At 39.0% G+C, this 25,741-nt stretch overlaps 1 protein-coding gene across 1 annotated transcript in view; it reads right to left on the bottom strand.

Annotated features, from left to right (window-relative positions):
• Nucleotides 1-350: 350 nt before the first annotated feature.
• PNPT1 (polyribonucleotide nucleotidyltransferase 1) overlaps nt 351-25,741 on the bottom strand; it is a 1,644,852-nt gene continuing 1,619,461 nt past the window's right edge. The window contains exon 28 of the mRNA XM_044055211.1: nt 351-1,842. Within this exon, the coding sequence (XP_043911146.1) occupies nt 1,687-1,842 (156 nt within the window). The 3' untranslated portion in view covers nt 351-1,686. The remainder of the gene's footprint in view (nt 1,843-25,741) is intronic.

The raw sequence follows: 25,741 nt of genomic DNA, 5'->3' as shown, positions 1-25,741 counted from the left end.
CGGACGGGTGATCCGCTGTGGCGACCCCTAACCGGGAAAAGCCGAAAGAAGAAGACAAAAGTGGCTCATGTGATTTTCCCTCATAAAACATGGGAAAAAACAATTGTAAAACCATGTAAAGTTTTACTAGAAAACACTAAATAGCAACAAAACTAGCACTGACATTAAGGTAAATAGTGAGGAAAAAAACAAAGAAATGCTGGTAAAAGAAGGATGATGGGTTAGATTTCTAAGCGTCATTACTAATAGCCAGTCAAAGTGAGATGTTTCCACACTGAACAATTTCTAAAAAAATCATGCCGACTCCTTAGCCAGCAGGGAAACATCCATATGAAAAAATGAGATCCTGCTGACTTGTGCAAACAAATAAAAGTTTATTTTAACTTCTAAAAACCACTACTTTTTTGAGTGCACAGAAAACATAAATGAATACAAGATATTACATATCAGAACCAACATTTCATTGCAAATGATGCAGCACACTATAGTTACATTTTGGGCAGTTTCAAGAAAACCTGTAGAGAAACTCACTATGTACATTATATTTGATTTTGTATTATGACAGCTGGATGCCTTTTACACATTTCTTTTCATGGACTTTCTCTGGTTTCATTTTACTCTGCTTTCTGCTCAATAGAAATATACTTGCCATAAAATTCAAAAATTTTTAGTATCCATGCTTTCTTTTCATGAACATTAGCAGATTCTCTGCCTGCTGGTTTGCTGGTGTAGAGGATAAGGTTCTGTCTGCACTATTTCTGACCCTGACTCTAAAAGCAGTATAGTTGCTGAGGCGCTATCCAGTGGCTAGAATAGACTAAGCAGCCAAAGATTTGCTCTTCTTTCAAAGGAGGAAGGTGCAACTCACTCCTGTTGTAATAACATCCATTGTTGAAGGCTAGAAACTAGATTTAAGTAAAGATGTAACGCTACAATGTCCAAGATAGTGATATGGGGAAGCTGGGTGGGTACATGTCAGCATTACCTAGCTTGTAGCATATGCTTATGGGAACACTCATTTCCAAGCTCAGTGAAAGCACTGCATGGCCAGGCATGTTCTGACTCCTCCTTCCATATATGATGAACACAAAATTGCCCATACAGCAGCTCTTGCTGTTCTCATACAATGGCAAGGAAGAGCTGCCTTCTGGTAAAAGGACTGAGTTGCATGGCAGCAGAGTGGTGAGGTGGAAATAAATAGTCCAGTTATGGGTAAATAATGGCCACTGTGTGGATGTAATCTGTATAATTTTTTTTTTTTTACTTGTGTCTTTCTCTTATAAGCATCCTCTCTCTGATAGTGTTGCTAGTGTTTTAAAACCGACTCATGTTTCTGTTTGTCTTTATACAAATTTAACACTACATTGTTTAGTTGTGCAATATGTGTTGTCTCTTCTCAAAATGATGAGGAAAATTTATGCAATGTAACTTTATAAAAATCTTGTTAGTTTATTCTGTTATACAGTACATATATTTTATCAACATTTTTACAGATATACAGACAGTTAAATAAAAGTCTAATACATCAAAATAGGGTTTATTTTACAACATAATTAAATACTTCTAACTTCTGTACAGTTTTAATGAAGTATATTTATTCTTCAGTTGCCAACTGTCCAGTAACTCTCTATGGGGGTACTGTAAGATATGTGTCCTGAAGTTTGATCTTAATTACAATTTTCAAAATTAAATGGGAGAATCTGATGATGGGGAACTGTTGGGTGCTATAGAAATACTACTTTTATCACTTAATGTTTTAACTGTCATTGTTGCAGGAGACTGTAGGACTTTACGTGATAGCCTCATTCTCCCATCTGTTGGATCACGACCAAAATATTTTACCTGTAAGGAGAGAATAAAATGAATGCTGACATTCCAGTACATAAAATATTTGGCAATTTAATATATAAAATACAATTAACTGTTTAATTTTAATTTGGGTGGCACAAAAAATTTCATTTCAAAGTATCTAGCAAAAATAACTTTTCACTGTGATTAGCACATAAACCAATTTCTTTAAATTAGTTCAATGAAGCAAACATTTTTTTAATTCAAACTCTGCCATGAGCAGTGTACTAGAATTTTGCAGACTGACTCCATTAAGCTACCTTCCCTGGGGCCTTGGTACTTCCACTAGAGTGTTTATTCAATCATGGCCAGGGATACCAGTTCTCCCTCTACTCTGTTACTGAGTTCTACAGGCAAGCATGGGAGCCACCATTATTTGGAGATAGGATGCTTTGCAGTTTTTTTTTTCAGCCCTATCGCTCTTTCACGCTTCTGATGACTAGACGGCAAGGAAGTATGGCTAGTGGAGCATGTCCGCCTTGGGTCCAAATGGGCATGTCACCCCCCCAACCTATCCACAGAGTCTGGCTGTCATTTCAAGATGCAGTCTCCACCAAGTCTTGATCACTGGATTGCTCCTGCCAGCATTCCCCCCAACATGATAAGTCGAGCAGGTACAATCTCTTTTTTTCCCTTCTTCCCCTCCCCCATACCAGCTTCAGCAAGTGCCTTTGCCTCACCTCCAACACAGGTCCCCTGGGTCTCAGTCATGGGTTTTTCCTTCTGTGCTACAGAACTGGTGAAACAATTAAAAATGTGACTGCTGCAAACATATTATTGCAAGAGGAGTAATACAAACATTTACATCTATCTGTAATTTCTCTGCCCAGTGCCACCTTAACTGCTGAGTGGCATTAATAACTATAAAGACAACTGACCTGTGTAACCTCTGCGACATTAAAAAAAAAAAAAAAAAAACTGTAAATGATGCTTAACACATAAAACAAATTATTTTTCCATTAACTCTTTTATATTATCAAACATATACACACAACCTGGATATCTATGCTGTTATGGCAGTAATGAAAGCAAGACAGGAATCTACAAAATGTGCCCTGAATCCCTGACTAGTGCCTCACATTAAGTGTCCTACTGTTTTCTGAATTCAGCCGTCTCATGTCTAGCATTACATGCTATTCTACCCATACACCATATGCTCTGTGAAACCAAACTCTCCAAACATTCATTTAAAAATTCCTCTTCTCAGTAATCAGCCTGATGACAGGAGGGCAAGACATCTGATTGAAATGCTGTTGATATAGATTCAAACAGTAGCATGGATACCAGAGGGCTGGCGACAGGAGGGAGAAAAGTGGCTGCAGCCAGCTCACTTCTCTTGGGGAATTGAGGTGAAATATGCAGGATTAACATTGCAATTAAATCCCTAGTGGAGATCAGTGGAATTACAAAATTGGACTCATGAGTACAGAGAAGGCAGAAAACACCTTAAAAATCACATCCAAAAAATGCTTTAATAACTTTGCTAAAATACCACTTAAGACATACACACACATACATGAACAGAAAACAAAACACATTACCATTTTTCCATTTACACACATTATACATTATATGTTCTCTTAATAACAGCCATCTTTAAGTCTCATCACTCAGCTTCTACCTTCCCTTAAACCTCACTCCTCCTCGTGAACATTATTCTGCATAAATTACTCCCACAATTTCCATTTATTTCTATGTAAGCTGCTCCTTCCCTTTTCTAAACAGCTCTCTTCCAGTTCTCTATCAATGTTATAATATTCAATACTTCAAATACAGTTGATTTAGACTTTGATTTCCATTTTCTAGTAATAGTGTTATTGGCAGTCAACAGAATTAAAATTAATAAGGCCTTACTACGTCTAGGCAATTCAGATCCTGTGTCCCAGCTCAAAAGAATTGTTTCTCTCGTTTCAGCCATTTACTCACCCAATATTTCTGACAGAGTACTAGGGAATTTTTATAATATAAAAAATAGAACAAGACAGTCCTGGACAAAGTGCCTCTCAGAAGCAATGCATAAATCCAAAAATGTACAGAAGAGGCAATACCACAGCAAAGACCATGAAAGTCTGATGAAACATTTTTAAAATGTGAAAGCGCTCACTGTTCTGAATTTTGGCTTTATTAAATTTACGTTTATACATTGGTCTTTGCTGTGGCATTACCTCTTCTGTTTATTTTTGAATTTTTATAATATGCCAACTCAGGACACTCCCAAAAAGAAGTTGTGTTCTTTACCATAACGTTCCATCGGTGTTGTCCAACTTGATTCCATTAACCTGTGGGAATAAGGTTCCGATGCTCAGAACTGACTGGCTGCCTTCTTACAGCTCGAGACTCTGAACTTGAGCTCCTCCTACCTACCTATAATGCCCCCCCCGCATTACCTCAGATTGAGTTTGCCAACAAGAGCACAGTGCTCCTAAAAAACATTTACTATAATACAAAGATAAGAAGAATAAAATACACACAGATCTCCCAACAACAGAACATCAGGAACTCAACCAAAGGAACAGCATTCCATGAAAACTTCTACTAGGCTTCCCGAATAAACTTTGGATGGGGGAAGGGGGGTGGGAAGGTTAATGGAATGAGGTTGGACAACACAGATCGAACATTATGTTAAGAACATAACTTCGGTATCTGATGTTGTCCACTTCATTCCATTAACCTATGGGACAGAGTCTACAGCTACCATAATCCAAAATGACTATTAAGGAAGGATATTCTGGAGTACAGCAGAACCAAAAACACTTCTACTCCTTGATATAAAATCCAATTTGTAATGAGTGACAAAAGTACTGGGATTTGACAAAGTAGCAGCAGCACAAATGTCCTCAATAGAAACTCTGGACCAAAATGCTTGAGACATGGCCATGGACCTTCTGGAATGTGCTCTTACCAGACCTGGTAAGAGAATACCTTTAGAAGAGAAGATAAATATAATACAGTCTTTCAACCATCTGGCCAAGGAAACTTTGGTCACTGCCTTATTAGTGCTCAAAAAGGAAACAAGCAACTGATCACACTTCCTGAAGGGTTTAGTTCTATGGATGTAAAAAGAAAGTTGTCTATGCGCATCAAGCATATGTAAAGTGTACTCCCCTTTGTTCTGATACTGAGGGAAGGGAAACTGGAAGATTAATTGACTGGTTAATATTGGTCTCTTTAGCCATCTTGGGTAAAAAAGAAGGATTCATATGTAGGGTAACTCTGTCTTTATGAAAAACTACGAATGGAAATTTTGTAGAAAGAGTCTGCAGCTCAGACACTCTTCTGTCTGAGGTAATCGCCACTAGGAAAAGAGTTTTTCAGGAGAGGAATTTAAGATCGACAATGGTCGAAGATTCAAATGGCGGATAGACCAAGGCTTGTAAAATCATAAGATCCCAGGGAGGGATAGGGTCCTTGAGTGGAGGCCGTAGGGGAAAGATGACCCTAAGAAAAGCCTTACATAACTTTGAAGAGGCTAAAGACGCTGAGTCAAAACCAAAGTGGAAGTTGGAAATGGCAGCAAGGTGTACCTTGACTGTAGAATGACTAGCATCATCCATGAAAAGGGAAGCCAGAAATTGTAGAACTACTGAAATTGGGGCTTTAAAATAATCTATCTGGTTCTGTTCTGCCAAAAGGGAGAATCATTTGCACTTACTTTTGTATATCTTGCGAGTGGAAGTCCTATGTGATGAAATCAAAATTTATCGGACTGGAGAAGAGAGCCTGGTAGATCTAGCAATCATCAAAAGTGAAGAAACCATGTGGTTAATTCCAGGGCCTGAATGTTGGGGTGTGGATGCCTCGATGGATGAGAAAGTATATCTGGAGTCAGATCTAACTTCATTGGATGGCAAACCAGATGAGACCAAAGAAAGGTGAACCAGGTTTGTTGAGGCCAGAAAGGAGCAATGAGGATCACTTTGCTCTGCAACCTGAGAGCTTTACGTAGGAATCCTACAGACTGGCCTCACTGAGACCAATGACTGGTGTCAGAACCATGGCCTTAAGCTCAATGTCAAAAAATGTGTTATCATCCCCTTTGGGAAAAACCCGGTTCCCATGAATTACCACATTGATGGTAGTCCACTGAACACAGAAGGCATTATAAGAGATCTGGGAGCACACTTGGACACCACCTCTCTTTTGATCACCACAATGCCACTGAGGTCAGAAAGTCCTTTTATGTGGCACATCTTATTACTAAGGGTTTTGCATCCAGGAAGAAAGAAGTCATTGTCTCCCTCTACTCTTCCCTCATTAGGCCAATCATTGAGTACAATGCCCCATTTGGCATGTACCTCACTAGACACCTGCAACAACTGGAAAGGCTGCAAAAGTACCTCACAAAGAGGATCCTAGGCCTTAAACACTTGTCCTACATGGACAGACTCAAATAACTCCAACTATTCTCTGTCTCATATGCCTACTCTCTGCTTGACTTACAAAGCCATGTCTGACCCAGCTCTGTTAGAAATGCTACATCTAAAGAAATCCCAATCCCTCCGCACCACATGCTCCAGAGACCTCAACCTCATTACCACAATCAACAGAACATGCTGGAGGGACAGGTTCATAACCCAAAGACTGCCCATGCTATGGAACAGACTTCTCATACATGTCAAGCACAGCACCTCGCTGACCCTCTTCAAGAGAAATCTTGATGAATGGATGGGAAACAGAAAATTCACCCCGGGGATAACACCAGTGGCTCTACTCGACAGAGACACTGGGAACTAAGGTCGGGTGGCACTATGCCAAGGTAATCCTATGGCTAGGCTTGTAAAGGCCCCAGGGCCATTAGCCTAGTACACACCTATGAACTTGGGAATCAATGGAAGGGAGAAAGGCATATAGTAGACCGGTGTGCTAAGCATGAACCAGAGTGTCCCTGGGGGACTGTCCATGAGGAGGGATCAAGGCAAAATACCTGCTGCATTTGTTGTTGAGGGGGGACGCAAAGAGGCTGCAGAAAGGATAACCTAATTTCTGGAAGATTACATCTGCCATGGACTGATTCAGGGACCATTCATGAGGCATCACAAGCACTCTGCTGAGTCTGTTGGCTAGGATGTTGGATTCCCATGGAATGTACATTGCTACCAGAAAGCAGTTAGAAGAAATTGCCCACTGCCAAACCCTCATTGCTTCTCAACAAAGGGGTAAGACCTGGTTCCTCCCTGTTTGCTGATGTACCAAACCACTGACATATTGTCTGTTTGGATAGCAATAGTCCGCTGAGGAAGAAAGCTGTCTAGTTCTTGCAATGCTAGAAGAACCACTCTCATTTTTGAGAACACTGATATGCAACCTGATCTCCTGGGGCGTCCATGTGCCTTGGACCGTCTGGCCCAGACAATGCCACCCCACCCAAACTGGGTGGCATCTGTGGTCAAAGTGGCAGTTGGGGAGGAAGAATGGTTGTCCCTGGATAATCTCTGTAGAGTGAATCCACCAAAGGAGAGCATCCCTGCACACATGGGATAGTTTGATGGGAAGGTTCAAGGGATTTCTGAGAAGAGACCACTGTACTGCTAGAGTCCACTGAAGAATATGCATGTGAAAGCATTCCATTGGGAGAAGAGTTACGGTTGCTGCCATGGAGCCCAAAGCTCATAGAATTAGGCTGAGGGTTTTGAAAGAGTCAAGATCTGGTTGACATGGAATCTCAGACTTAGCACCCTGTACAATGGAAGATAAACATGAACCAATGTTGAGTCTAGACGTGCCCCTATAAAAATTAAAGGTTTGAAGTGGATACAGATGTGACTTCTGCCAGTTTATAGTTATGCCTAGAGTGGAGGCTAGGTTGAGGAAGTAATCTCTGGTCTGAAGGAGTTGTGGTGATAAGGAGCCAATTGTCCAGATATAGAAATATCTGACAGCCTTGCAGTCGGAGATGAGCTGCTACTACCGCTAGACATTTGGTGAACACCCTGGGGGCTGTGATGATGCCAAACGGAAGCACCCGAAACTGGTAGTGACTGGTTCTCAGCCTGAAACGTAGAAAGGACCTGGAGTGCCTGTCCATTTTGTCCTTGAGGTTTATAGAGCACATTTTTTTCTGAAGAAGTCTGTACTGGCGAAAGCATACAATAAAGATCTTAACACACTAACGAATTATTCCTGTCACTCTCAGTCCTGTGGTTTTACAAGTTATTGGTCTCTAGAGCACATACAATTGCCCATCTTCAGGAGAGATAAGATGGATTGAGTCGTGACCACCCTGAACTTTGTGTGTTTCACTCACTTGTTCAGTTAGGTTAGATCCAAGAAAGGCCGCAGGCCCTCTGTCTTTTTGGGTACCAAAAAAAATCTGGAGTAAATACACGATCTCACTTGATCAGGGGGAACCTCTTGAATGACTCTTTTTTGCAGTAACTTTCTTATTTCTTGGGAAGTGTCCTCGCTCTGACTGGGTGGAACATTGGGGAGGTGAAACTTTTGTTTGGGAAGGTAGAAAAAGGGAATGGAGTATCTTCCGGATATGATCCTTAGCACCCATTTATTGTCTGTTGGCCTCCCCAGCGTCTAGGTGTAAGGAAAAACATCCCACAACTGCTTCCAGAGGAGAGCAGTCAGGCAACCATTCAGGATCACTGGAAAGGCTCATCCGGGGCAGGTTCATGCAACCCTTGATTTTGTGGACCCTCCTTGGCCATGTGTGTGGCATCTACCATTCTGACTGTATCCCCCTCTGCCTTGGGGGGAGGTGTCTCCCTAAGTGTTCTGGAAACGACCCTGCGACTTCTGAAACTATATTTTCATACTATCACACTGGTTCCTAGAAAAGGTACTCTGTGAAGTAGAAAAAAGGATCCCGACAGCAGACAAGGTCTTACAATCTTTCTCACTCTGGGTCAAGGTGTCACGTACTATGGGCCCAAACATGGTGGAGTCATCAAAGGAGCCATTAATGAAGGACTGCTTGGAGGGCTCCACAAAATCGCACAGCCTCATCCAGGCATGACATCTAATGGCAATGCCAGAACTGGCTGCCCTTGAGGTGCCCTCTGCAGCATGAGAGATAAGCCTTGTGGACTCATTAGCAAGGGAGTGTAGGGTGGCCAGCCTAGAGGAAACAGACTCCCACTCCTCGTTAGGTACAGACCCCGGGACAGAGCTAGAAAATTCCTTAACTAAGTCCTTTTGTAGTTGGGTAAAATGAGACTACTAGTTCAACACCCGAAGAGCAAAGGTAGATGAGGCATAGACTCTCTTACCAAATCTGTCCAGAGCATGGGGATTTTCTATTTGGGGGATGGATAGAGAAGCTTTCCTGAGCGAGCTCCTTCTTGGTGGCTGCCACCACAACCAAGGCATTCACCACAATCCCTTTCGGCTTGGGCACTTAAAATTTTATCTGCACATTTAGGAATAGGTTCTGCTGTATCCGGTTCCTTACAAGCTCTCACCTACACCAGCTGTATCACCGGGTTGGCTGGGGGCACTCAGGTAGTAGATGGGCCAGCCCCGAAATCCTCCCACAATATCATTTCCTCTGGGGAAGGGGTTTGGGATGTCCATTCACCCCTCTGGTGAAAGATTTCAAGGATGTCTCCAAATGAGACCTCGTTGGGTGGAGATTTGGGAGACCCTTCACCTTCTTCAAAATGGGTGTCTGTGGTGAGAGATTCCATAGGGGAATCCATGTGCTTCCTTTTACACAATTTTTTTCCAATGGATCTCCTCAGGGGGATGCTCCGGGGAGGTGTCAGAAGAAGCTTGGGGGATCCACTGAGGGAATGGTGTGGAGGCTTTCTGGAACCAGCTGTCCATGTGGTAGCTCAGAGGTCTCAGGCAGAGTTCCAGAGTGGGGCTGTGGAGTTCCCTTGCGGTAGGTGCTGAGGGTCTCCTATGAAAGGAGAGGACCCTCTCCACAACCTTGAAAGCATAGTGACTCCGAACCACCTGGAGCTGTCTCACCAGGCCCAAAGCCACCGGGGCAGACACTTCCCAGAGAGAACAGGCCTCCTGCTCTGAGGGGGGAGTTGGAGGTAAGCTGTCAAAGGCCAATGCCTCAAGGGGAAGAGACAGCTCCAAAACCTTCACAGTCGGAAGTCACCCCCTTGGAACCGACCTTGACGCTGCAGCTCTAAGGCAAGTTCGGAACTGAAGCAGCCAAAGCTGAGCAAGTCAGGGAAAATGTTAGGCAAAGAGGAAGGAGAAAAAGAAGCTTTATTTTTTCTTCTAATGGACAGAATCCAGGAAAGGAAGGCAAAGGATGAGATAAGACAGGTAGGAAGTGCAAAAAAAAAAAAAAAAAACCTCACCAAAAAATGCTGAAGGAGAAGCTCAAGCCGGATCTTGCTGCTAACACCAAGTGCAGTAAACAAGATCTGGGGTAACGTGGGTGGAGCAGAACATTATGGGTAGGTAAGAGGAGCTCAAGTTCACAGACTCGAGCTGTAAAGAAAGTGGCCATTTGATTCAGAGCGTTGGAACCATATTCCCACAGGTTAATGAAATGAAGTGGACAACATCAGATCATATGTTCCCAGATACCTCTTTCTTCCCCATTTCCAACATTTTGTATGAAAGGAAAATGTCTTTAAAGTGTGCTAACGTATAACATACCTATGGAGACACTTCTAAGCGAAGATCTTAAATCTCCTGGACTTTGCTGCATACTTGGGAGCGATACATATGCCCTCCCATTATTTTCTTGCAAATTGCTTTTCTGGTTTCTCTCACCAATCTTTTCTAACCTCCTTGGAATGATTCTTATAGTTATCATGCAATATTTTATATGCCCTATTAATTACTCCTTTTTAACAGCAGCTTCTGTTCTAGATTCAACTAAAACTCTACAAGAGCAGTTACTTCACTTAAGATTTGCCTATCCCTTTCTCTTTGCCTATAATCTGATATCAGTCCCTGGTAGGGAAGGCAGTCCAAAATGCTTCTTGGCCCCATCCCACTCTGTTAACGTTCCCTGTCTAGTTATTTGTTCCCAGCACCCTGGTTCCTTTGTCAGTTTTCTCCAGTAAATTCTAGCCCCCTCTTGCCTATTCTCTGCATACCCTACTTGCAGTCATCCCTACTGGCAACATCTCTTCTCCATTCTCTTGTTAGCTTAGTTCTCAGAATACTACTTTATGAACAGAATAGTCTGTATGGTTGTGGTTATTCCCCTTAAGGATCTATATCCAAAATCTCACTCACCCTATATTTCTTGAACTTTCCCCCTGCTACATCATCATCCCTTTCCATTTTGAATTATATCCTTCTGCTTGTGACACATGTACGAGTCTTAACTGTGTAGCTCTAAATAACCTTTCAAATCAGGTAATCCTAAATCACCTTGTTCTTTTGGAAGGATAATCTTGTCCCCCTCCCCTCCCAGATAAATGCCTTCAGCTCCATTATTATTGTCCACAACTTTTCCTCTATTTGATAAAGATAAGCCTGAGTAATATATTATAAAAGTAAAGGGACTAAAAAAAATACTCCTTATACCTTACTATCCATGAACAGCAGCTTCCATTTTCTCAGTTTTTGTATTATCTTTTGTTTAGTATCTTCCCACATATCCTTAGTTGCCATAAAATAAGTCTTTTTAATCCTAAATACTTCATCTTATCATGTCTCCATAAATATGGGTATTGCTAAACTAATTTATGTGTGGGCACATAATTTACGGCTATAGCTTTTGTTTCATCTTCAATAATTTTACATCTCGAAAAGATATGAAACTCTCAAAATGTCCACAACACCAAGATGTCCTTTTCATGATTTAATAGGTACAAAATAATATCACTGGCAAATAAGTCTGCTTTTCTTGATCACCATTCCAATTATATCCTTGAATTTCTGAGTCCTTTATTTTCTTTGCCAATGACTCTAAATATAAAGCAAATATAGAGGAAGAGGACACCCCTACCTGGTTGCTCTGTTCAAGCACAACTTATCAGAGAGTACCCCTACCCACTTTAATTCTTGCCTCCAATCCTTCGTACATCCTCTTAATTTACCATATTATTGTATCAGGGAATGCCAAGTCATTCTACTGGCCTACTCATAAAATTCCAGCTTACTCTGTCAAATAACTTATCTGCATCAAGACCCACTAACAGCAGCAGTATTCTCTTAAATTCTGCTTCTCTCTGGATCATCATTGTTCTACTAATTTTGTCATATGTTTGCCCCCCTCTACAAAAAAACACACTGATTCATTCATATCTCTCAAATTTGGCAACACATTTGCCATTCTTTTAGCTAGTACAGACATAAATACTTTAGAATCATGGATTAAAATTTAAATGGGATTATATGAAGATGGGTCTTTATCGTCTTTTAGTAATAACAGCCACCACAGCTTTCTTCGAAGATGTTGGTGCTTTGCCTCCTTTTAAAATACTGTTAAATAAAAACTTCCAGATCTTTATCACCTTCTTCCCTTCTAAATTCCAAACTTCACAGGAATACCATCTGCTCCTAGAGCCTTTCCTGAAGATTGAATATTTATCACAAATTTTATCTGATCTCCTCCAATCTTATTGGTTAGTTGTGGAGCCTCGTCTATCTCTAGCCTTGGCATAATTAAGCCTTCCATAAATATTTCCATTTGTGCTCTTTCACATTTCTTTGCATTATATAAAATTTCAGAAAATGTCTAAAATATCTCCAATATCTCTACAGGATCTCTGTCCATTTCCTTGTTATAGACTTTCTAAGTTTGGCAACAACCCCTTCTACCTTCTGTTACCCAAGTCAATACGCTAAAAGTTTTTTGTACTCTGGAGTTATCAAAAATAGCTGTTTAGCAGTAATCTTTCTAAACTCATGGACATCGTCTAGATATTCCTTTTCTTTCTCTTTAGTGCTCTGCATATGTGCCTCCTCTTGTTCTGTGAGATTCACCTTATTCTGTAATACTTTAACCTTTGCCAGTCCCTATAGGTAATTTGTATTACTTCTTAACCATTCCTCTCTCTTTTATTTTTACCCTATTCTTAAACTCTGTTTTCATTTCATCCCACTTCTAGCTATAACTTCTGAAGATATTTCTATTTTCTCTAATAACTCGATTTCCACTACCAATTCCTTAAATTCCTATCTTTTTAACAAGCTGGTGAGAAAGTGCCAGTGTCTCATTTTCACTTTATTACCCTGCATTTTTATCTTGTGTTTTGTCAGTGCATGATCTAAAACAGTTACTGGATGTGTATCAATGCTTTAACCTAATGCACATAATTCCTGTGAAATATAATTTTGATCTTGTATAGCACAGTCATTGTACTTGGGTAATAAGGTGTAAATTCTGCTGAAGTTTTTACTAAAGCATTCACATCTTCTATACTAAATATTTTCATAAATTCTTCAGGAATCTACCCTCTTTGGTTACATCTTCCCTTCTAGGTCCCCTCGATACATCCTCACTATCACAGGTCAAGTTCTAGTCCCTACCTGTAAGTAATATTACCTGCTGAAAGCTGATTATTTCTCCCAACATTTTCTTAAGCTCCATAATAGCAATTTTTGGTGGAATATAAATGCATGCCAGTGTAATCCTCCTCTCTTAGCAAAAAATCTATCGTTATTGTCTTTTTTCCTCTACTATCACTATTGCAGCCCCTCTTGCAATTACTACTACTCCTCTTGTTCTTTGTTTCTGATATTCTGCTGAATCCATCCACCCTAAAATCCTTTATTCGGTAAATTTACATGCTCATTTCTTTCCAAATATGTTTACTGCAGCATTGCTATTTGCACTCTGCATTTCTTAATAAAATTTAACATGCTTTCCTTTTTGTCTGTAACCATAAGGCCATTTATCTGTAAAGATAATAAGGACAGCACAGTCATTTTGATAAAAACGCAGTTATTTCCCCATATTATGGATGCCAGTTTTGTGTGTGTATTTCCACCTTTCATGTTACATGCACACACTGTTTGGCAGGATGATTTTTATATAGTTGTTTCCTCTCATCTCCATTTGAACCTGTTATTTTTTCAAGACTTTTTAAATGAAAATCCTCAAAAAAAAAAAAATTTCAAAACACCCCCTTCCTATATTAATTTAGAACTAATGCAGACAAAACTGTGTATATGGTTAAGGTTTTTACCTCACAGATACAATGTACAAAATTTGATTCTGACCTCTAGTTGTAGGCTGGGCTTGTAACTGGCTTCAGACTGAAAGTCTAGTATTTACCTGTGAATATCTTAAAAAATGAGAGGAACAATTGTCCCAAATCGACAACTGCATCCACAGACATTACCTAACCTAAATTTAAGGTTACACATGCTGAAATGCATGCTCTAGTTTGTGTTCTGACTTGCACTGTTTGCTGTCTGTTCTTTTCTTATCTCTGTTCCCCTCCCTAATGTGAAAAACACCTTGTATGCTTTCAAAAAAGATTAACGTTTAGTCGTAATAAAAAGTACACTGGATATGCTTTTCAATAAAACTAAATTGTACACTGTTCTAATATGTGCATTAAAGTATTCAGGCTGTTAGAGAGATTGCTATCTGTTATTCACCTCCCATAATTTCAAACTTTATTTTTCACTTAACTACTTTAAATGCTGCATTTCCCTCAGTGAAGGATGCTTAGAAGTCTCAAGATGAATTGCTTGTACTGCAGACAGCTTGTCTCCATGTAAAAATAATGAGTCTTTATAAATTTTACCCTCAACACAATGTACAGCTGACCAAGCAGCAGACTCCTTGACTCTTACTGAACATTTGCTAATGGGAAAAAAATAAAAAAAAAACAAGCCAGTGTCTTTGCAGATAAGAAGCTTCACATTTTCATGGCTTTCAATATTTTGTCTTATTTTTCTAGCCTACTTGCTTACAAAAATAAAAAAACACTTTCTTATAGCTTAAGGCAAAGGCATTAATCTAGACATTCACTCTTGTAAAAATATGAGAAAATATCTATTCTACTGTGAAGAAATTATACATTGTCATCTGTGCTAGCATGTCTGGCTGAGGTTTTTTTTTAACATCAATTTCAGATTAACCTGTGTATTATATGCCAGCATGACTAGCTGTGATATTGTAAATAAGTTCTTACATGTTGATTTATAATCTGTTTATACAAAATTTTTAAAGGCTTGAACAAGGTTCCTTTACATTTCTAACTGCATCTATTTGTGAAGAAGATTCTAAATGCAGACTGTCTCAGAATCAGCTGATCTGCAGATAATGCCATTGGAATATTGACAGTTGCTATGTGTTACTGTCAGAGAGTGAAAGACAGGAAGGAACTTTAGTAAACAGCTGTTGGCTGACTTTCAAAATATGAAATGAAAATTAGAATTGGAACAGTTGTGACAGTTAAGCTAGTCTATAAAAGAGACTGCTGAAGACAGATGAAGTCAATTAACAGCCAGTTATAGTTGTCAGTTCTCAGTTGTACTGTGCAGTGGATACCCAAAAAAAAGGACTCACCAAGAACAGTAAGCCTGCCTTTGCTTTGTTGTAATAATTTAGTTTAGATCAGGGACAGTGTTCTTTAGTCAGGAATTTATAACTTATCAGAGTTTTTCTAAATGTTGGATTTATATCCTTCTGTATTGGTTTCATTTTCCCAGTGATTGAGTTTTGTTTATTGGAAATTACTGTTTCATATTTTTAATCATTTTACTCACTGTTAAATATTTGTATTAATTTACACTGTGGCTGGTCAATCAGTGTTTTCTTTGGTGATTTGAGAGTGCTTATACCTACTTTGATAACTTTCCAGGCCACTCCGAAAGCCTGGCTGCTTTAGATTATTTGCTACTATTTGTTTTAATATCTAATTTTCATAATTGGACACTCCTTTAAAAGGGCATGCAGGCACTCTGATTAGTGGCAGCATGTTACTGTACTATTCTGGGGAAGGGACACAGCTGGAAATCTGTGTTAGGCTTTCCGAGAAGAGTTTGGTTGTGTGAGATTTAATTTAAGTGTGAGTGTATCAGAGATCTTAAACTGGGATACACTGCTCTGAAGTGTGTAGTAAGGAGTTACATTAAGCGTGGACAGAAGTATACAGTTCAGTCCCAGGTTATAGAGCATGTTCCTGTTGCGCTTGTAGGGGAAATTGAGAAATATTACTCCTATTTAAGTGACGGTCTCACACTGGAGTCAGCAGTGAGGACTGAAGCTCCTTAGTTACTGACTCAGGATAGTAAGGGATGTCACATTATTGTTGGCAGTCCGATGGGGTATTATCCAGATGTCACATCTACATATAGTATAATCAGTGCACTTTTAGACTCCACCTCCACCAAGCAGCGCAAGATCACAGCATATTAACACTAAACTTGCTTTTGGCCAACATTTCTCTATTATAGTGTAAAGCTATGTTTTTAGAACTAAAAAAGTACTTGTTTACTTCAATATCATTAACAAATACATCACCGAAGAGACTCCCCCACATTTAAAATATCCCTGACTACATAATACGCAAAAACGTCTTTACTATATATAAAATGCAGTTTATATCCTGAAGTATTTTATACAAATACTATTAAAAAGAATGTTTTATTAACATTTACTTTTTTCACTTTTAATGTCCTTCTAAACATTACTGACAAAGTGGAATATATGCTTTATAGTCCACCCACAGGTTTAACAAAGTCAACAAAAGTCCAGTCTTTCTCAGCCTTGTTTTCTTGCAAAGTTGTATTTCACAAATGTGACTGATGCATTATAGTCTCCCATTATTCACTAATTTCAGTGCGCTAGTCTTTTTCCTGTTAATCTCCATCTTCCAACAGCATACTCTGGTTCAAAGTCCAAGGTACTCCTGATTCTTCTAGTCAACTCTTGTATTTTTTCTATTTTGTCTCTCAAGCATTTTCCTTTGGAGTACTGGAAAAAAGTTTCACTGGCATAGACTTTCTCTGCACTTTATTGTCAGAAGAATGAAAAGGAGTCCCCCCCTCTGTTTGCTGGCTCACTTTTTGTTGAACATTTTTTTTATTTCCTCCCGAGCTTGCTCTGCATCAGAAAATGTCTTTGATCATTCAGGAAAAAATGTTCTGAATACAGCAGTTTGAATTTCATACTTTCCTCTCAACATTCCCTTATTGTTAGGATACATTTGCTTTTCTTCTACAGTGAATAATCATTCCCACAAATACTCTGCTGTCTCCAATTTTTAATACTTTCCCTTCTACCACAGTTTTGTCAGGATCAAGTCTCTTCTGCTGGTATGACTACATCTTTACTAATATGGGTCTTGGCTGCTTTTTTATGGCCAGGTTTGGAGCATACACTTGATGTGCCCTTTCAATTAACAAATCCTGCTTTGAAATTCCAGTCCAGTTGCTAACATGTGATTTTATAAAATACAGTCTGTTCCTTCCTGGTAAGCAGAACATCTTAGATTTTCTCTGCACGCTGTCTTTTAATTCTAACATTTTTTTGGGGAAGTCTCAAACTTATACAGCCTTTTGTTCATTTTAACTTCTGGTCTTTGCAGATTTATCAGCTCACCTGAACAGCTACTTAAAGCTTTGTCTATTTTTTCCAGCCTTTTGTTATTTGAGTTGATATACTCCTTCAGTGTTTCATTTATTTTAATCATCTCCTCACCTACATTTGATTTAGTTTTTCCTTTAAATTACTGGAAGCCATGTCTTTCTTGTATGATAACTAAATGTTTAACTGCTTTTTTCTTGAACAGCTGCAGGATTCTTCCCAGTCAGCGTTTTCTCTATCTTTTCTGGTTTATTTTCTTTGAGGTTCTCAATATTTCTTCTTTGCTGGCATCCAGGTAGTGGATTCACTAGCCAGTAACTGAAATTTACCCAATGGGCAGTTTTAATCCTTTTTCTCAGTTTCCTGCTTGCTGCCATGCTGCACAACTTTGTTTTACAGTCAATGCTTTCACCTCCCTGATGTCATTTTAGAAGGACAGAGAGAAAACCCTAAGATGAGAGTATCATTTATTGTGGTTCTCTCTCACAAGCTTACAACAGCAGTGTGGCTGCACATGTTTCACTGTCAGTTTCAGTTTCAATATGTGTTTTCATTATTTTGTTTCCTTTGATTTGAATTAGTGGCCATCTCTGATACAGCATTTTTAAGGAATAACTTAAATGACAAGCTTGAAAATGTAGCTGGGCTAATTGCTCTTTTCAAAGTAACAAATCCAGTTCAGTGCTCACGTGTGAGAAATCTGACCCCTTTCATTAACTGGTGCTACTTGTTGATATTCTCAAATAAAGTTAAGGCAGTTTGTTTGTTTGTGTCTTTCGGCTTTTCCCGGTTAGGGGTCGCCACAGCGGAACTCCGGTCCACTAATGATTGGCAGTAGAGTTTTACATGCTGGCTTGCCGGCCTAATGCACAACCTTCCACAAAGGAATGCCCGTTCACGCATGTCGCCACACAGAAGACACTCTGAGGATCGAACGGGCAACGTCTAACTGTGAGGCGACAACGCTACCGCAGCACCACCAAGTAAATGGATACATAAACACTTCAAATCTTGTGGCTTTAACTGATTCCCTTATTTTTTAATGTCAAGGTAAAAGTTCCTAGCGCATACTTCTTCTGGTTCTGCCTATGTTTTTTTAACAGACTTTCATATTTTTCTGTGCCACAAAACTCTTTATGAAACATAATTTCCCAAGTTAGCAGTTCCAAACAGAATAACTCTTAAAACTAATTCAGTTTAAAACTTCAAGTTCACTAGGTAAAGAAAAATAACATAAGACAGGTTGCTATGTGGGAAGTTGGCATAATGGTTAAGGTGTTGGCCTTACAGACACAAGGTGCAGGGTTTGATTCTCACTGACTAGGCTTAAAATGACCCACGAGGGCAGTTAGCTTATTACTAATCTATGAACCTATGTAGTTTTCAGGACAAAATCCTATATCATAAGCTAACTTCAATTTGCTTTGTCTGCAGGGGCTTTTTATCTGCTGAACCATGTGTTAACAGACATTATTTAAAAGAAATCCTTTTTAAATGGTGTAAATGAAAAAATATTTAAATTAATGTAATTTACAGTCATTTGAGAGTCCTTTTGTTACTTCAAAAGTTCAAATCATCCTTAAATGAAATTAGACCCAATGTTATTGCAAAAAAAAACATTTTTGAGACCTACTGAATAGATTTAAATGGATAAATAGTAAGCCACTTCACCATATTACTACTTTCCCAACAGCATGTCTTCTGCATTGATAATTTCTTTATGAAGACCATTAGCATCACCTAGAGATTCTCTTACCTTTTTAAGTGCTGCTTTATTGCTTTCTTCCAGCCAGCAATTTCAGTTTGAAAATCAGGAAAGACTTTTTAGGCAATCTTCCTTTCACCTTTTGTTTGAGGGATGGCTTTGCTTTTTGGTTGTACCAGATATCTCCATCAGGGTCAGAGATATCTGGATGTACCAGTTATCTCCAACCTTGACAACTGACAGTGCTCATGGTACCTTTCCAGTGCTTACTGTGCCATTTCTGCTTCCACAAAGGATTTAAATCCTGTGGGGGAAAAACACCCTTGAGGATTGCAGAATAAATTAGTCAAAACCTTAGGTTCAACTTCCTGCATTCTTTAAAGAGGGGCATAGATCTGTTTCTCTTTCGCTGCATGTCCACTGAAAAGTCTTGTTCTACAAACACTCTTTTACCCTTCACCTGTAGCACTTTTCCTTGGCTGAGGATTTTCTCTTTTAGGGCAAAGTTCTGAAATTTAACATTTAGGTCTCAGAAACATGACAGAAGCTCAAGGGCGCACAAACAAATCTGTGAGTTCTATTCAAAAGAATACCCTCAGTCTAGTCCACGTGCTAATTTGCTTTGCCATATAGCAGAGACAGCCTTTGCCCTCTATACCCTCCACAGTATTCAGTAATCCCAGATTCTCCTTCCTTTCATGATCCTCCAGCTCATTCAACTTCTCCATTTCTTCTTGATGCTCCTCCAACTTTGCCACACACACCATGCTCTCAGTTGAAGCTTTTTTGATTATTCTCTACTTCATCAGAATGTCCAGACAGCTCAATGTCTTCCAAACATTTGCCAGTCTTTCTTATGCATTTGGACAAGGAATCATTCATTTTGATCACCTCTGTACACAGTTTATCCAGTTTTTTAGTTATGTCGGATATTATGCTATGTTCTGTTTACTGGCACTTCCCCTTCAATACTTAACATTATCAGCGGTACCAATCAATGGCAAAGTTGCTTCACTTTTTTCTTCAAAGCAGAGCTCCTTGGATTTTTCTTGTCTTTTTTCAGTGAGCTCTCTTTAACTCTAATGATTGGAACAAATATTTTTTCAAGAGTAAATGTAACTTCTTTTTTAATATTTTGTTTTACCACAAGGTGGTGTCTGTTAGACTTCTGCTTATCTGGATGGCACCATAAGGGAAGTCACCATATTCACAGTTTTTAATACTGCAGCTAGAATTAGACTGTTTGGTTATAATCTCCCAACTCACTGACTTGTCTAATCCAAGCATTGTATGCAATACAAACTATAACAAAAGAATACCACCAGAGGAAAGTATGCAGTTTTACATAAAATAAAGTGTGGAAAACCTGCAAAATCAAATAATGACAGAAAATCAAAAGAATAAGATGAAAACATGCTATTTCTTTCTTTTTTGGCACTAAGTTTGATTAAAGGGAAAGACAACTAATTTGTAATAAAAAAAAAATAAACTAATGCACGAGTGGAATTTTCTTGTTCATTTGAATCTGAAAACTAAGCTTGAAAGTCTTACTTTTGTTCACATTCCTAACAGTAACTCCAGATTACACTATCTGAGGTTTGTTTGTGTCTTTCGGCTATTCCCGGTTAGGGGTCGCCACAGCGGAACTCCGGTCCGCTAATGATTGGCAGTTGATTTTTACGTACCGGCTTGCCAGGCCTGACGTACAACCTTCAACGAAGGTATGCCCATTCACGCATGTCTCCACCCAGAAGACGCTCTAGCTAAGAATTGAACCGGACAGCGTCTTACTGTGAGGCGACAACGCTACCGCAGCACCATACTGAAAATGTCTGATTGATAACGCATATTTAAATGTCAGTGTTTAAAGGCCATTGCTTTCTTAATGGCTCTGTAGTTGGAATAAGTGATCTAACTTAATTACTGTGCCACTCCTAGTCTTCATGATGTAATGGATGAGACAAACATAGGAAAGAAAGACAGACATAACATCAGACATAAAACGATTGAGTAATTATAAAATTATGCTTTTTTCTGTATGTGGCTTGTTTAGTGCTGGATTACATGGAAGAAAGATAACATTTTGGAAAAAAAAACAGACATTTGGGTAGACTTCTCATTTAAGTGAGTCACTAGGCTTGTTAAGTAGTGAGAGATGGTCTTTGGTTAGGGTCACTGAAAACTTGCACCCAGAGAATCAAAGGATGGCAAAACAAAAACTCCTGACCAGGCAATGTGATTGCATCAGGATCTCTCCACCCAAAGAAAGGAATGATTGGGCTAATGAGCTACTGCGAGGTTTCTTTGCTGCCAAAATTACATCAGCAGGGAGGTGACTAAGTTTCCCCTCTGAGATGGGGTAGTGAATATACAGCTAGTTAGTCTAAGTCCTTACACATGCTTTAAAAATTTTTAACATGTATGCCTTTAAGCTGATCATTTAGAAAGTATATATAGGTACACACTGCATTTTTCAGAAAATCTGTAAGGGTATTATCAGAGTGCTTTTTGATACTTATCTTTAGGTTGTTTCCATCCTATTTTTAACTTTTCTGAACTATGGACTTTTCAACTACATAAAATTTCAGATATTGCTAAATTAATGTAGTACATGTACAGAAAGCTTAACTTTCTGTACAAGACAGTCTTTCTCAGTAGGACCAACATTGCTGTTGACTATCTGTGTACCTCATGTTTTAGCTTCTTTCTCTCATAGCCTATTAGACCTAGGCCTACCACCTCTCACTACTACTAACTAGGTCATGCCACAAAACAGACTGGTCACAGTCATTGACACTGGGGTTGAGAGCTGAGTAGAGATGAGTTGAAATCTATGGTGAACAGATTATTCTGATGAAGAGCTACTTTCTCCCTACTGACTGACGTGTAATGCATGCCATGTTATTCTCAGCCTTGGTGGGTGTATGCACCATACATCCAGCTGATCAGCTGGAATGCATATTTTCCTCTTCTGGGTTTGTACAACTCTAGTCTCTATGCATGGAGATAATCTTCCTCGACTTCTTTTTAAAAAAAAACACCCACTCCATCATGTTGAGCACGGCTGTACTGACCCCTCACTTCCATTCTTTCTCAGTCAGCTTCTCTAGTACCTGGACTGTTATTAGAAGCTATATCAGCTGGGGTGTGGTCAGGGCTCCATCTCTATATATCATGGAGCTTGTAAAAAAACTATCTTGTTTTTAGTGGTAGCCTATACGTAAGAGGGGGGTGGTGATTCCCTTTCCTAAAACACACATCCCTACTAAACATCAACATTGAAAATATCTACAATCCGTTGCTATCCTCTGTAGTATATAACAGAAATGGATACAAATACAAGAATTGTACTACTTACTGTATCATCTGATCTATGAGGAGGCCCTCTACAGAGGGCTGTTGCTGGGATTTCGTCTTTTGTTGTCCTACTATCTTTAGCTCAGCTAATTAGCATTGTTTAAGGGAAGGGAACTGTATGATTAATTAATAATACAGTTTGTGTGTTCATAGGTAAATACTAGGTTACCAGTCTGCAGACTATTACAAGCCTAGCCAATAACCAGAGGAATTGCTGACTTCCCCATGGCTGTGTGACTGTGAAGTTACTATACACAAGTAAAGAGTTCTGTGGGATTAGTATGGCAGACCTTCTGACAAAACTGCCAGCCGAAACATTTTTTTGCGTGATGCTTGTACCTTGTACACATTTTAGTTTGAAGTGTTTGCTGTGGCACAGTTTTCCACAGTTACTGTTTTTTTTTCTTCTTTTTTTTTAATTTCTTTGTTTTGGATGACAGAGATTCAATGGTTTGTGCTTTGGTTTTGTGATATGAATTCAAAATGAAACCTCTAAGGAGGCAAGAGCTGGTGACTGGTCAAAAGATGAATGCTCCATTGTTCAAATCCTGTAACACACTGACATGCCAAAGGAAGATTGACTCCTACAATCAAAGCCCAAGCAATGATACTTAATGAACATGAAAAACAATGATTAAGTGGCTATATCACAGATATCAGTAATGCCAACATTTAAAAGCAAGCACATGAAGCAGACATATCTCTGGTGGGGTACCTTATGTTAGCAGCAGTTTCCAGTTGGGAGTTCACCACCTAATGGCAAATAACGCAATTAGCAAAATGCTTAACTGGAAAGGTGTCAAAGAGGAGAAAGAACATTACCAAAAAGGGGGGATATGAAGAACCCCTTTGAGGAACTGTTTAATCAACCAACAGACTGGGCAACCTCCTGCTGTCCACTAGGTTATGATGGGCAGACATGCAAAAACATGAAGCCTTAATGGAAAAAAATCAGAAAATCATAATGATGTTTGAAGAAGGTTAAGATCACTTTCAGACTGAATGGGTGATGCTTCACACTGGAAAACTCTCCAGTAAAAGAAAGAATCTCTTCTATATAAGCAGGGGATCATTTAGAAGCGCTGGATGGAAGACTTCACAGGCACACAAGTTTTCTAAAAAGAACATGACTTAATGGCCTTCCTGAAGCTTGATGGCTGTTGTCACTTGCTGACTTACATGTACAAATATATTTATCAAGGTCTGTTTTAAAAGTATGAATAGACTGGCGCTGTTTTAAAGGAAATTAAATTGTGTTCAAAAATAGGAGAAGCCACTGAGTGACAAACTGTCCAACTTGTTTTAAGTGTTAAAAAACATTGTAAGGTTGCCTGCCTCTGCAAGCAAACCAGCCCTCTTATCAATAAGCTCCAGAGAATCTGAAGAGCAGAGGATCTTTTATGACCCATTAAATAAGGCAACAAAATCCAATTTCCCTCAAAAAGTGGTATGATACAAGTAACAGCACAATTTCCAAAATCTGTGAGTAGCCCAAGTTGCCAAGTACATCCATCCCCTTAATGAGGAACCTATGATCCCTCTACAGAAAAGAAAAACAGGTGTATGATCAAAAGACTGCAGAAGAGTCATTATACTTAGTGACTGCCCAAATAAGTGAGGTGTTAAGTGGAGCAGTGACCTCCCTGCAGTGATTTAGTAATTCCCAACAGTACCATTTGAGACTCAGTAAGAAACTTTCCTATCACTTTGGCAGCTCGTCTGTCAAAGGTAAGATTCCTATCCATGATTTACCTAGGTCCTTACTATAAAAATCTATGCTACATATTTTCCCCTGAACACAGCAGGTAAAACAGACTACCTGCTTTCTAAAAGTTATTATGTTACATATGTTTACACAGAACCAAAACATTATTTTTCCACTAGACATGCATTACATCCACATCTTTTTGGAGAATAATTATGTACAAGTGTGAAAGAACAATGATATCCAGTATGCAATCATCATAAATGTTATCTAACCAGAAATTACTGATATCAACTAGCGCATATGAAAAAAAGAAGCTACCAAAGAAAAGTTGATTGACAGTCTCATAGCACACCACTGAAAACTTCAACTAGTGAGTACAGGGGATCTTCTACACTTATCAAATGAGTTCTGGAAAGCTACCTGTCATTTCAGCAGATGTGTCAAATCAAGCTCAAGTCCATTTATAATTCCTTCAGAGAGAAGATTGCTGAAGGTCTTTGCAAGATCCAGGTAGGCTGTTTGAATACTCAATCCCTGTTCAGGACAGCTACAACCTCCTCAGAAAAAGTAACCATATTTAGCAGACATGACCCTCATTTATCACAGATTTACTAGTACATAACTTCAGGCAGAAGATTTCCAATACCTCTCTCAACATACTGTAGGAAGGTGCTTTTTAATCTTGTACAGGATACTGGTGTTACTCATGGGTCTACAGTTCCTGTAGTCAGTTGAAGATCCTTCCTTGTGACCTGGGCCACTACTCTATGCTTATTTTTGATACAAAGCCCATGGAAAGGCTTTTATTTAATAAGATGTAATGGAGTTTTCTAGATTAAATTTTGTAGCACTGAGGAAAATTTCTGGGATACTATTGGAGTGCATGAAACTAGTGTTCTTGATTGTGTCTGATTGTGTCCAAAACTACTTCAATATGGGGGGCTTTTCAAGATGGCTGCACACTGAGTAACATGTTGATTAGAGGTCCCCAGTAAATAAGCACTGTTACTATTTTTTCTTACATTTGTAAAATTACTAGCTTTTTCTATTCACACTTGCTTTTACTGGTGACAATGAGTCTGCAGGTGCAATCAATTAACCATGAAAGGTCTGAACTGTGTATTATGTGAAATTTACAGGCGTTCTTCCCTAAAATTGCAAGGTTACTGTTTTTTTTCACCCATTATCACCTACTTTTAGGTTGAGACAAGAAGTGTGCAGATACAAGCACTCAGTCAGAAGTCTAAACAATGTGTTCCATGTGAAATCTGCAAGTACAACATAACTGGATTTTAAAGGGATATCAGCAAGCAGTTCAGTGAAAATAAATGAGGTCTGAATCTGTACGAAGTGAAAAGTTATACAAGTAGTTGCCTCCCCAGCAGCCTTAGTACTTTAATGTAATAAATATAACAGTGCACATTTCAGTTTAAGAGTAAACACTGCACTTTTCCTTAAGGTTGAAAGTTAATGTTTACTGAAAGCATGCAAAGTACTTTTCAAATGTGAGAGGAGAATAAAGATAAGAACAGAAAGCAATCTAAGTGGGAACACAGGTTCTAACATGCTCTTTAGTATGGTTAACCTTAACTTTAGAACTGATAATCCTATGGACAAATATGTTGATTTGGGGCAACTGCTCTTATTTGGAAGGATAAGTGTAAATAGTTTTCTATATGCTGTGAACTAAAAGGGGGCTAGGGGT

Source organism: Protopterus annectens, chromosome 1.part2, assembly GCF_019279795.1.
Source record: "Protopterus annectens isolate FY-2018-M chromosome 1.part2, PAN1.0, whole genome shotgun sequence".
NCBI classification, from domain to species: domain Eukaryota; kingdom Metazoa; phylum Chordata; order Ceratodontiformes; family Protopteridae; genus Protopterus; species Protopterus annectens.
Note: the sequence above shows the minus strand (reverse complement) of the source record. Positions and strands in the feature narration are given on the sequence as shown.